The 13859-nt window shown below is 41.5% G+C and overlaps 1 protein-coding gene across 3 annotated transcripts in view; it reads right to left on the bottom strand.

Annotated features, from left to right (window-relative positions):
• NME7 (NME/NM23 family member 7) overlaps positions 1-13859 on the bottom strand; it is a 200517-nt gene that overhangs the window by 125771 nt on the left and 60887 nt on the right. For all 3 annotated transcript variants that reach the window (XM_042852905.2, XM_065587289.1, XM_024099605.3), the window contains 2 exons: positions 10011-10061; positions 6471-6678 (listed from right to left, as the gene is read on the bottom strand). In XM_042852905.2, coding sequence (XP_042708839.1) covers positions 6471-6678; positions 10011-10061 — 259 coding nt within the window. The remainder of the gene's footprint in view (positions 1-6470; positions 6679-10010; positions 10062-13859) is intronic.

Raw genomic sequence — 13859 nt, 5'->3', positions numbered from 1 at the left:
AAATATTTTAGTGTTAAACAGTTGCATGTCTCAGATCTTTAGCACACACAGTATTGTTTTGTGATATCCACAGCCTCATTTGTTTATATACTGCTATAAGAACACCTATATTTATACTTCTCTCTCTAGCACCATTGATACAATGATTAGCTATGCCCTGGCTTTTTCCCACCTTGGCTGCTGTAAGCATTTCTTCGCTTTCCCACTTCCATCTATTCGCATTCAGTCTGTTCAAAATGTTGCTGCCATAATCTCCTCTTCCAAATTGGCTCTTCCTAGTTTTCTGCATTCAGGTCAAGCTTTTTCACTCTCACCGTAAAATTACTCCATCAATCCTCTCTCTCATTTATATTGCTGATCTCATCCCCTCGCCTCCCACATTCCATCCCTTTGCCTGTGGGAATGGTTGGAATCCCCACTCAGTTCTCAATATGGCACACACAGACACAAGGCTAGAGTCCAAACAGACCTCCTTCCCACTCATCTTGGGATTATCCTAAACAACAAACTTTAGCCTGAACTTCTTGTCTGCCTTCTCTAAGCCCTTTTCTTGACTTAAAGACGCTACCTTTTATGTTCCTGAATGTAAGCTAATGAGATCCATCTGCTCTGGCTGCCAGAGTGAGTAAGCAGAATAGCTCTGCACCAAAATGCAGTGCCCTACAAACCTGACATCTTGTCACACATCTTCTGATCAAGCCTCTTTTCCAATTGCTCCTTTTGTTTCCTTTGCTCACTGCCAACTCCATGCCTTCCTTCCATGCTATTCATTCACTGTGCTCAGAACAGCCTGCCAATAAACATTAGCCAATCACCCTGAACATGGCCTCCAATAAGATGCGTTATTCAACTTAAAAAAGGGAATTTGATTAATTTCCTTTTAAAGGAAATAATAACCTGGAGATGTTACCACTCAATTCATCCGATTTTTCCTTATATAACAGTCTCAGGGGTAAAGCTTATCTCCTGGAGTTCCTTCTCAGAGCGTGTCTACACTTAACGGGGGATCGATGCGCGGCGATTGATGCATTGGTGGTCAATTTAGTGGGTCTAGTGAAGACCTGCTACATTGACCGCAGATCGCTCTCCCGTCGACTCCTGTACTCCACCTGAACGAGAAGCGCAAGGGGAGTCAATGGGAGAGTGGCTCCCGCCAACATAGTTTAGCGTGGACCCCACAGTAAGTAGGTCTAAGTACGTCAACTTCAGCTACGTTATTCACATAGCTGAACTTGCGTAACTTAGATCGATTCCCCCTCCTCCCCATAGTTTAGACAAGGCCTCAGTTATTTAGTACTGTGTTTCAGAAGAAATTAAGCTGAACTTAGATTTTCCAACTCCATAGCTCTTGTCCCTGTAATGGCTTGTAATCCCTAAACAATGCAATTTATGGGCTCTTTCAATAGAAAAGAAGAAATTACTTCTGTTTTTGCTGCTACCAAATGTACCCTTATTTTAAGTGTTTACACATATCTGGATCTTTTTATAGATAATGAAGAGCATGTTTCAAAGACTCTACTCTGGTCTCTTGCCATTGACTTTAAATAAATAAAGCAGTCCCCACAACACCAGGAAAAAACAAAATAAGAAAATATTTACAAGTGTAACACTTGTAACTGGCTATATACAAAACAGATTCCTGAAAGAACAGTAAGAGAAATGACTAAACGAACCAACACTTCTGATACAGGAATACCAAACTAAAACTATGTGCAATTCTAAAAACAAGAACCTCGTCCCTATCTTTATGTTTAAACTAAGATTACCCTAACTTTGGCCTGTAAAAATGGAGATGTTATCCCTGGATAGCCTAGCAGACAAACCCTCAACTTGATCTGAAATTCATTCTGTGAGAAGGACAATTCAACCATCATCAAACGAGCCCAGGACTTTGCTTCCCTTTCAAAAGATTTTTCCCAGTATGTTTTAACTGACTTTTCTTTCCTCCCAGGAAAGTTTCTAAAAGCTGCACCCTACTAATTTTGTTGGCATCTGGTATGTAGCCACCTACCATTGTATGGCACCTGCCCATTAAATTCATAATCCCAATTGCTGTGTCAGAGATAAACTCCAGTACTCATAAGGTAAAGAGAACCCCCCCACACCACCCACCCCCACACACACAAAGATATATAAATTTATATGCAAGTCTACCAAAATAGTGAGCTAAACATTTACAGTCATAGGATGAGTAAAAATTACCTAGCCTTTCAAAAGTAATTACCATAATATTACAAAAAGCAGCATTTTTAAAATAATTAAATGCAAGTATAGTAATGCAACAATCTTATCAACAGAAAACACACACTTATTTCTCTAACTAAAATGCTGTGTTAACAGATATTTTTTCCCACAGCCTTTTTCTTCAGAAGCGGCTATTCAGCTATGCTGGCGGTATGCCAGAGCAGAAATACAGGGTATAGTTACAGTACAAGGGCTACAGCAGCACAGCTGCGGCACTGCAGCTACGCCATTATAACAGACACTTGCTACAGAGATGGAAGGGGTTTTTCTGTCACAGTCATAAATTCTTCCATCCACCTAGTGGAGTCTACACCAGGGCTTAGGTTGACCTAACTACATCTCTCAGGAGAGTGAATTTTTCACACCCCCAAGTGACATAGCTAGGTCGACCTAAGTTTTACACAGAGACCAGACCACACTTTGACTCTTACCTTTCCAAGTGAAGACATCTGGATCTTTCAATCTTACAGACTCAACCCACGAGCACGAATAACCACTGTGACCCTAACAGCATTCCAATGCAAGAGGGCAAGGGGCTTATTAGGGCTGGTCTACACTGGGGGGGGGGGGTGTCGATCTAAGGTACGCAACTTCAGCTACGCTATTCGACGTACCTAGCCGTCCTCCAGGCGGCAAGTCGACCGCCGTGGCTCCCCCGTCAACTCCGCTTACTCCTCCTGCGGAGGTGGAGTACGGGCATCGATTCGGGGATCAATTTATCGCGTTTGGATTGAAGTGATTGTTAACGCAAGTTAAAGGAATAAGCTGTGAACTCTGTCTCCTTAGAGGAGCAAACAAATCTTATTATTCCTCTGAAAGGTCAAGGAAAGAGCTGGACATTGCAGAGCACACAGTTTTGGGAAAATTCGGGACTGGGAGCGTGTTGGGTCACTTGGCTAGTAGTAACCATGGCTGGTGGATACCAGAGTGTGGCTGGGGTATAACAAGTGGGCTGCTGAAATCAGAGTTGCTGAACCAGAGCTGCTTAACACAGAGATACTCAGTGAATGCTTGTCTGCTGGTGTCCAGGCTGTGAGCCACAGCAGCAGAACATTTAAGGCACCCAGGGCTAGAGGGCAGGTGGTGCCACAACCCCTGACTCGTCCGGATTGGATCACAGAACATGACACCCAGCCTCACTACTCACTTTCCTAGGCCCCTTCCAGCCCAAATTCCACTTCTCCTCCAAACGTATCATATGCAACCCAAGTTTCCCTGTGCCGCTCACTCACCATGACTCCTTACAGTGCCACTATCCCACAGATTTTCCCCATGTCCCCGGTGATGTTGCATTCCATGTGTTTTATGGAAATATGCTTATGAATATGACATAACTGGAATATGCTTTATGTTGAATACCCCTTGTATGGTATCATTACAAAGCTTGTAATCTACTGTGTGTGTTCATCCTATTTGTTTGCATGTATTAAAAAAAATAGAAAAATAATTTATTTTTAGTTACAAAAATAAGATATAAACTTGTATTACTGATGTAAACATATTAAGTGGAAGCCATTAACGGTGCTTCAGAATCAATGAACTGTGAATGGGATTATTTACCTGCAAGCCTTCCTGTCTACATGTGGGCCAGCCCATTGGTGAGGTTTCACAGGGACATGTGACCCGATACTGAAATCCATCTTAAATCTTGTACTTTTCCATTCAGAAGGAGGGGTGGGGGCCAAGCACAGACAAAAGATCCCTGCCTTGTGCCAAAGCTATAAAAGGGTGTGGAGCAGGACAAAGGGGGCTGCCAGTCATGAGAAAACCCCTGCTTACCACCTGAGATGTCTGCTGGAACTAACAAGGACTGTACCAGGGGAAAGGATTGGGCCCAGACTAGGAAGGAGTCTAGTCTGTGAAAGAAGCTTATTGGAACATCTCTGAGGGTGAGATTTTACCTGTAATCAGTTTCTTAATGTATTAAGCTTAGACTTGCGTGTTTTTGCTTTATTTTGCTTTGTGACCTACTTTGTTCTGTCTGTTGTTACTTGAAACCACTTAAATCCTACTTTTTATACTTCATAAAATCACTTTTGTTTATTAATAAACCAAGAGTAAGTGATTAATACCTGGGGGAGCAAACAGCTGTGCATATCTCTCTATCAGTGTTAATTTATGAATTTATCCTGTACAAGCTTTATATAGAATAAAACAGATATATCTGGGGTTTGGATCCCATTGGGAACTGGGTGTCTGGGTGCTGGAGACAGGTGACCTGCTGAGCTGTTTTCAGTTAAGTCTGCAGCTTTGGGAGCATGGACCAGACCTGGGTCTGTGCTGCAGCAGGTTGCGTGTCTGGCTCAACAAGACAGGGTTCTGGAAGTCCCACGCTGGCAGGGAAAACGGGCTCAGAGGTAATTTCAGACATCAGGTGACAGTCTTAAGGGGATTTCTGTGACCGAACCCATCACATCCCCCCCACAAGTTCCCACCCAGACCCCACCTCAGACACTTGCTCCCCCATAGCACCCAGAGCTCCCAACGTGTCACTTATCAGAGCCCTGCTCCTTAAGCATGCCCCTATACTCCCCTAACACATGCACGTCAATATTTTTAAGTTTTGGCAATGTTTATATCTGCCAATGATAATATGTAACAATATGTATATATTGATACATATAAACTTTTAAAAGCTGAGCATGGTAGGAATGAAGAGGGGCATGTTAGGGAACAAAGTATGGGGGGAGCATGTGGTGAAGCTGGCAGTGGGGATGGTTAAGGATGAGCAGGGTTATGCAAGGTGAAGCCTGGGGCAATTCAGGATATGCACAGAAGATCTGGGAATCTGTGGGGGGATATAAAGGGGAGAGAGCCATCTACATGATTAACTGCTAACATTGATACAAGCTTATTAAAACATGGGGAATGTCCACACAGAACCTCTGTTAACTTTGAGTTAAGCTTGTTCAGCTACAACTATTTATTGGTGTATTTCAGTTTGTGTTAAGTCATTCAAACACCCATTTATTTCACTTCACAGCACACACTCATACTGATCAATATGCAACCACACATCTGTAACACCACCATGCACTCACAAATTTCAACTCTGTAACTTCTACATAAATATTTATAAGAGGTCACCCAATTCTACAGCTTTTCCTAAATATTACAGAAAAACAGATTGCAAACTGATTGTAAAATGACATTTTACCTCACTTACACACACCAGTCCAAAGCCACATACGATGAAATTTATGAAAGCTCTTACTCATATGAACCATCAAAACACAGGACTATAAGCTCTGAACATGGTTGGAATTCCAGGGTGCCTGCTGATTGTTCAGGATGACGGTTGAGATATGTGGGCTGTGGGTGGCGGAAAGGAAGTAATTATGGTTGGGAAGGGATGAGTGGAACGTTGATGGGGCGTTGAATGATTTAACTGCTTATTTCCTAGCTTTTTAGAATTTGCATTGCTAAGCCATGCAGTCTACCTAATTAACTCAAAGTTAAAGCATCTGTATTATATATAGGCTTGGAAGGATTACATTTTAATTGGCAAATGTTGATTTTAGCATAGACACATAAACCAACAAAAATATTTTCTTTGGTAATAATCAAAATTTACACACATACACAAAGTAAGACTTTCTGGGTCAAATCCAGTGATTTAGATTTTTGAATCAGGCTTGTTACAAAGGGACTAACGAATGAATAGTAAGAGCAGGTATTAGTTCATGTAAGGATATTTTACTCTGTCCATTTTGACATGTGATGTTGACAATTTGAGTTTTTGCAGCTTATAAAGCTTTAACCTTTTGAATCTCAATGTCTACTGTCATTAAAGAATTACCTGACTGCCTCCCCATAATTTCCTGCAGCTGTGAACATTTAAATAGATAAAAATCTTTAAAAAAAAAAATCTTACAAACCTCAATATCTGCTGAAATTATAAAAAAATAATAATCGAATTCTGCCAGAAAGTGGTGTAGAATGTGGCAGATGGGTTAGTCTCAGTGTCCTTGGCCACATTTTTTAAGGTTAGTCCCTCCAGGCCGGGGTGGAAGTATATAGGCAGTGTAGCTTGCACAGTTGCTATTTGCACTGTGGATAAAGAGACTGTCTACAAACGTGTCACTGAAGAACATTTAAATCAGCACTAAATTCAAATGAAAAAAATAAGTGGGATTTCTGTACTGATTGCAGCCTGATCATCAGATTAAGTAAAAATACAGCTTAGCAAATGAACATAATGAATAAATATATTTAAAAAAACTTACTCGAGCAGCAGAAGCAAAAGAGTCAGGGCCATGAGCTGCATTTCTTATGCCATCTGTTCCAAACATTGCTCTAATGCTGCCCGGGGCATCAGAACGAGCCACGCCAGAGTTTGCAGGTCCCAGTAACTTTTTCCATTCAGACACAGCATCATCTCCTAAGATCTCCATGGCAACAGCAGGACCACTTGCAATAAACTGGAGAAGCTCACTGCAAAACAAACATAGAGCAGGCAGGGAATTCACTATACAGAGAACAACAAAATCTATGGACCGGTTCTCAACTCTCACTAGTGTCATAGGAAAGGATAACAGTCCACAGCACAAATTATCACACATGATGGTGTGTAACACCAGGCTCTGGAGGAATACTGGGTAGGATAAGGCAGGGGAAATGGAGGCAAAAAACCACGGGTGAGCCATTCCTTCTTTCCACTTGTGCTCAATGCTCCTTCCACATTGTAGACACATTGGTGCCCATCTAACAGACTCTACTCAGCCTGTACATTTTTCCCCATTAAGGCAACATGAACACTCCTATTAGAGACCTCTGCCTTCTTCATCCACCTCTAAATCCTCTTATCCAGTACTTGCAATCCTCTCCAATTAGCTTCTCTCTCTCACAGAGGGACACACACTCAACCTGTGCATGCTCCCTCACATCTGTGAGAGGCCTTGCATCAAACATGTGTCGCCTCAAAATATTCACTCCACCATGTGCTTCTTCCCCATGAGACATGGAGGGGACTCTAATCTCTGTCCCTCACTGAAATGGGAAACTGAATTCTAGTGAAAGAGGCCCCTATTAGCTTTGCTAATAATGTGTGATTAAGGGAAAAAGTAAGATAAGATGAAAATATACTGTATGTAATTTTATAACATTAATTTCTTATTTGTTTAGCACAGGCAGTGCTGTACAAGCCACAGAGATAAAGACAATCCCTTCCCTGCAGTCTGCTGCAGTCTTTCCATTGAAACAGACAGACTGAGAAGTCACTATATAATGGGAAATACAGAGCAGGGAAAAGAAAGTTGTTTGTTACTTTTTGTATTGCAAACTCTCAATTTCTTGGTATCATGGAAGTCATCAGATATTGGGGAAAGATTTGAATAAAGAGAAGGTGATGTGAGGAAAACATAAGGAATGCATGGTTAAAGACTCAAAAACCAGGAAATCCCAAAGTTAACTTTGAATAGATGTAACCTTAATTCTGCTCCCATGAACATATTCATCATGATATAGCTTTCAGTTACACAGTCACATACTATCATCTCTGCAGCAACCCCCCTCATTCAGTTTGAAGGCTGGATGCTGCACAATGAATGAAAAAGTTGTGCAAGATTTTTTTTTATTCAGTTATTGTTAAGGTTACTTTTTTATGGCTTATAGACAAATACAGACACAGGGACAAAAAATAATTTCTGAAATGCTCCTTATTTCTTAAAAATAACTGCTGCGCAAGCTATTTACGTTAATGCATATGTAAAATATGAAATTTAACATTTAATCCCCCAAAAGTTAATAGCTACTTTTTCCTGCTATTCAGTAAACTTTCATTAACTACCGATCTTGCCAATTAAATCTGAAAGTCCTTGTTTATGAAACACCATAATAAACCTCTAATAAAATGCTATATGTAATTGGGTATGAGAATTTAAATTTTATCAGTGTGAGGATACTTTTTCGGTTCACTTACTATAGCAAAATCCCATACAACAGATATCAGGTATCGCTGGATGGCAGACAGAGTACATCATAGTGAATAGAGGGCTTACAGTTTCTCAGCCGGCCATTAGTTTAGCAATCCATGAAATAACACTGCAGACAGAACTCTTGTTCATTTATAAATTTATTCAAGCAGACTTACTCAGCAAAGAAAAAATGACAACTCTTTGTTTTCCTAGGATCTATACTATAGTCCAGGGGTAGGCAACCTATGGCACGCGTGTCAAAGGCGGCACGCGAGCTGATTTTCAGTGGCACTCACGCTGCCCAGGTCCTGGCCACCGGTCCGGGGGGCTCTGCATTTTAATTTAATTTTAAATGAAGCTTCTTAAACATTTTAAAAACCTTATTTACTTTACATACAACAATAGTTTAGTTATATATTATAGACTTATAGAAAGAGACCTTCTAAAAACATGAAGATGTATTATTGGCACATGAAACCTTAAATTAGAGTTAATAAATGAAGACTCGGCTCACCACTTCTGAAACATTGCTGACCCCTGCTATAGTCTGACATTTCGTAGGGTCATTTCTCTACAGTGGACAGAAGGAAACAACCTGCACCTACACAAACCAATTGCTGCTCCTAGAATTAGGTGGCAATTACTATATTCCCAATGCTCAGGAACCTCACAACAGTGCTGCACTTGGCTCTCTGTCAGTTGCAATTTCTTGTTCTGCATGACCAAAAACGTAAGTATGTCTACACAGCTGACGTTAAAGCGCTGCCACAACAGTACTTTAACGTAGCTGTGTAGTCGCTGTTCCAGCACTGGGAGAGAGCTGTCCCAGTGCTGGAAAAAAACCACCTCCACGAGAGGAATAGCTCCCAGCGCTGGTGCACTGTCTACACTGTCACTTTACAGCGCTGAAACTTGCATCGCTCAGGGAACTGTTTTTTCACACCCCTGAGCGAGGAAAGTTTCAGCGCTGTAAGTGGCAGTGTGGGACAAGCCCTAACTAGGGTTGGCCTTGACCAACTACACTGTGATAAAAGCTGTTAACCTGGGTCCAGACTCAGGAATAGATTAGCTACCCCACCATCTTTGCTAGTCGGATAAAGCCTACATGTAAATAACAAATAGCATTTTTATCCATTATGCACCCTAATTAAACTTGATGCATGAGGAAACTGAAAAAGATTTTATACAGCTACATACACACAATATATAAATATTTTCATCCAGTGTTTCTGGAGAGATCAAGTATTTCATAGTTTCATGCAATACGAAACAGCAGAGCCACACACAGGTTTTAGCCCACAAAAGCTTATGCTCAAATAAATTTCTTAGTCTCTAAGGTGCCAAAAGTACTCCTGTTCTTTTTACATAGAGTTCTGTATCTTGTCCAGGACCAGCCATACATAAGACATGTGCCCCAGGTGCCACAATTTTTGAAATACTTGTGCTTTTGCGTATTTGCTACCAGAAGGGTATCCAGGACTGGATGGTACTCTGCAATTCTCACTGATTGCAAGCCATATTCTGTATCTGGAGAGTCTCCCTCTCATGCTTCTTTTTAGCTAGGGTACTTTTCACATCTCATAGGGTGGATGCATTCATTGGCGCTCGATGGGGCATAGGATTGTGGAACTAGGCACCGGACAGCTAGGTCCATCTTAGGAGGAAGTTGGATGGGGTCCCCACACAAAACTTTGCATAGGTTCCCTTAAAACTTAAGCCCAGTTCTGGTTTTGCCACATTCCTGTAGTGTCACAGGCATGTGAAATGAATGCCATGCACTGTAAAGAAAGTTCTCCAGGACAATCTTTTCCTGTACAGTAAATGAACATAACCTCAAAAGTATGTACTTACTTGTAAAAGGGCTTTGATTGATGGTCTACGTGGAGATCCATTGCTTCTTTCCTAGAAAAGATTTAAAAAAAACCTTGCATGAATCATTAATGTATAATTGTTCATTAATGTGCCTAAGTGGGAAGTTTCTCCCAATACCAGGTAGTTTGTGGGTGGCTTATACCCTAAAGCATCAGGGTTAATATACCTGATACATTTTTATCATAACAAGTGCAACTCTGAATATTCCTTTTACCCAGAAAAATTGATAATCCTCTGGGTCCTCTTTCGAATTCTACTAAGCTCATGGCTTGTATGGAATCTTGTAGGAATGAGTTACACAACATGTAACTAATCTGTAGAAGAGTATATCCTTCCAGTAGTTCTAAATGCGTTGCTTTTCAACTGCAAGTATCTGACATTCAAAATTTGAGCCTTTTTAATTGGACAGGTCTTGTGGTATGTTTCCATTTATTGATTGGAGGAGTGACGCTTTCAGAAGGAAGCTTTTCATGTGAATACTCATTATGTCACATCAAAAACTACTTTCCACAAATATTCGCTTAAAATTCCCTATTTCAGCAATAATTCTTACCAATAAGCTAATTCACTAGAATATTCATGGGAAGTGTACAGAAAGGGGGCATGAACTCAGTCTAAGCTACATAATGTATAAATCTGAACAAATATTTGTGGATATTTTTTCAAAATATTTGCTCAGCCCTACTGCTTAGTCAAAAATCTCCTATGGCATTAAATATAAAGACAATCTTGCTAGCTGTAACCCTAGTTCCCATTCTCTGTCAGCAGATCCCCACTTGTAGAACATGGAAAGTTGCATTCATCTGGACAATGAGCTGATTTGAGAAGTGATTAGCTGAAGAGACTGGAGAACTGACATATGAAAGCAGGTGTCTGCCCTTGCTTTCATATCGAAGCAATGGGTTTTACAAAAGGTGTGAATCAAGTTAACAGGGTCTGCCAGGCAAATGTCAGCAGTAAAATAAATAAATAAATTTAAAAAAGCAGAAGCTGATCTGGACAAGCCAACCTAGAGGGATATTTGGCATTAGGACTTTGGCATTACTATAGGCTATCACTAAAAATATGGTGCAAGTCCAAGAGACAAAAGTACAGGGTCCTGTGAAAACCACAAATACCCAGCCACCATTTTAGATTCATCCCACATCACTGTCCAATTATGGGTTCATTAATAATAATATTTCATTTTGCAGGGCAGGCAAGGGACTTTTCTAAACAGAAGGTAATAAAAATTTACATCTTATATAAACTGTTTGGATTTCTTTTCCTCAAGGTAAGCAAAATCCAAAATATATAAAGTGGTTCAACAGAGAAATGGACATATAAAAACAAGGAAGCACCCAATGCTCCAGGAGCAACACGCCAAGACAGCAGAAGTTAAGTCAGGCCACAAAATGGTTCATATTAAGAGAAGACTGCAGGAATGAGAGGGCTGCACTCAAGAACTGGAACTGTGGAGCAGGTTCTGGGGACTGGAATAGTCACAGACAACAATATGTGACTACTGAAGGGGTGGTCTAGCACTGTCCTACCACTACCTCAGAGGACAGAAAAGAAAGGAATACCTCCCTTTGTCTTGTACTGGAACCACAAGATGCAAGAGTAAGAATCCTGTGAGAATGATTTTTCCTCTCAGAGATGTTGAGTAGAGAGGTCTGACAGCCACAGCTGAGGAGCAGTGCAGTGACTTTGGGGAAATCCTTCATGGGAGATCTACTAACTCTTCCTTTCTTCTTGCCCTCGTCACCAAATTTTGCTGCTCAGGAACATGGGGGGGGGCACAAGGTAGGGGGTTCAAAATCCACGCACGGGCTGGCCCTGGCCCTGTCCTTACTCATGCCCAACAGGTTGTGGTGTGTCCGGGGAGCAGGGCTCTGTGATCCTAGAGCCAAATCTTGACTTTATATCGACTTTAGTATGACCTTCTTATAAACAAAGTAGGAAAATACAACCTAGATGGAACTACTACAAAGTGGGTGCATAATTGGTTGGAAAACCATTCCCAGAGAGTAATCAATAGTGGTTCACAGTCATGCTGGAAGGGCATATTGAGTGGGGTGCCAGAGGGATCAGTTCTGGGTCTGGATCTGTTCAATATCTTCATCAATGATTTAGATAATGGCATAGAGAATACACTTCGAGGACGATACCAAGCTGGGAGTTGCAAGTGCTTTGGAGGATAGGATTAAAATTCAAAATGATCTGGACAAACTGGAGAACTGGTCTGAAATAAATAGGATGAAATTCAGTAAGAACAAATCCAAAGTACTCTACTTAGGAAGGAACAATCAGTTGCACACATACAAAATGGGAAATGACTGCCCAGGAAGGAATACTGTAGAAAGGGATCTGGGGTCATAGTGGATCACAAGCTAAATATGAGCCAACAGTGTAACACTGCTGCAAAAAAAAAAAAAAAAAAACCATCATTCTGGGATGCATTAGCAGGAGAGTTGTAAGCAAAACATGAGAAGTAATTCTTCTACTCCACTCTGTGCTGATTAGGCCTCAACTGGAGTATTGTGTTCAGTTCTGGGTGCCACATTTCCGCAAGAATGTGGACAAACTGGAGAAAGTCCAGAGGAGAACAACAAAAATGATTAAAGGACTAGAAAACACGACCTATGGGAAGATTGAAAAAATTGGGCTTGTTTCGGCTGGAGAAGAGAAGACTGAAGAGGCACGATAACAGTTTTCAAGTACATAAAAGATTGTTACAAGGAGGGAGGGAGGTAAATTGTTCTTGTAAGCCTCTGAGGATAGGACAAGCAGCAATGGGTTTAAATTGCAGCAAGGGTGGACATTAGGAAAAACTTCCTATCTGTCAGGGTGATTAAGGATGAGGTCCCTTCCAGTCCTGTGATTTTAAGAATGTGGATTTATTGCAAGGCAATAACCCAACCACCTCTATAGAATTATACAACAATCATCAGTTCAGTTTGCATTATGAAGTCAAGCAATTCAGGGCAGGGGCAAAGAAACATTATCTGAGCTTTAAACCCATGATATTCATTTCAGTTTTATAAAAGGCATGTACTATATTTACTTACAGTAAGACCAATGACATTTGTATACAACATTTTTGTATTACTCAGACATTGTCAGCGACTGAGTCATGGGCAGTCTGGCCTAATCGTTGGATGAAGAGTCTGGCCTACCAGTTAGAGCTGAATCCAGTGCGGGTGGTTCCAGAAGCAAAGCCCAGGGTCATAGCAAGGAGTCAGAGACTAAAGCCTAAGCTGGTCAACTGGAGTCACAGTCAAAAGATGGAGCCAAGGGTCTGAGTTTGCCTCACATTCTATCGGAGTCTTGGATTTCCCAGACCTCGTGCTCCTTTTGGCCTGGGCATCTGTGGGAGATGGTGATGGAGCAGAGTGGCTGGGAAAGGGATTCTCCACATACGGTTTCAGAAGGGACACATGGAACTCTTTGAACTGTCCCATTATGGGGGTAGAAGTCTCCAGGAGGGGAGATGCCCAGACCCAGGGCCTCGCTGGTTAGCAGACTAATAATAAGTCCTACTTGGGTCTGGTCAGTGGAGAATGATGGGGGCCAATGCAGGAAAGGAGCCAGCACTAGCTCATGAAACAACGGAATTTGTTATGGTCCCCATCAAACTTATCCTGCATTAAAATCTCCAACTCCCTAGAAGCCAGGGCAGCTTGAGCCTGTAGCGCTGCAGCTTGTACTGCAAGACCATAACCTGGGACCGTAGGGGCTGCAGGATTCCCAAAATGTCCTGCAGGGGCATGGCTGCCTCTGAGGAATCCATCTTACCCACCCTTGTTCAATCTTTTGGGTTCCTCAAACTATCAGTGACCGAGCTGT

This window comes from Chrysemys picta, chromosome 1, assembly GCF_011386835.1.
Source record: "Chrysemys picta bellii isolate R12L10 chromosome 1, ASM1138683v2, whole genome shotgun sequence".
Taxonomy (NCBI): Eukaryota; Metazoa; Chordata; order Testudines; family Emydidae; genus Chrysemys; species Chrysemys picta.
Note: the sequence above shows the minus strand (reverse complement) of the source record. Positions and strands in the feature narration are given on the sequence as shown.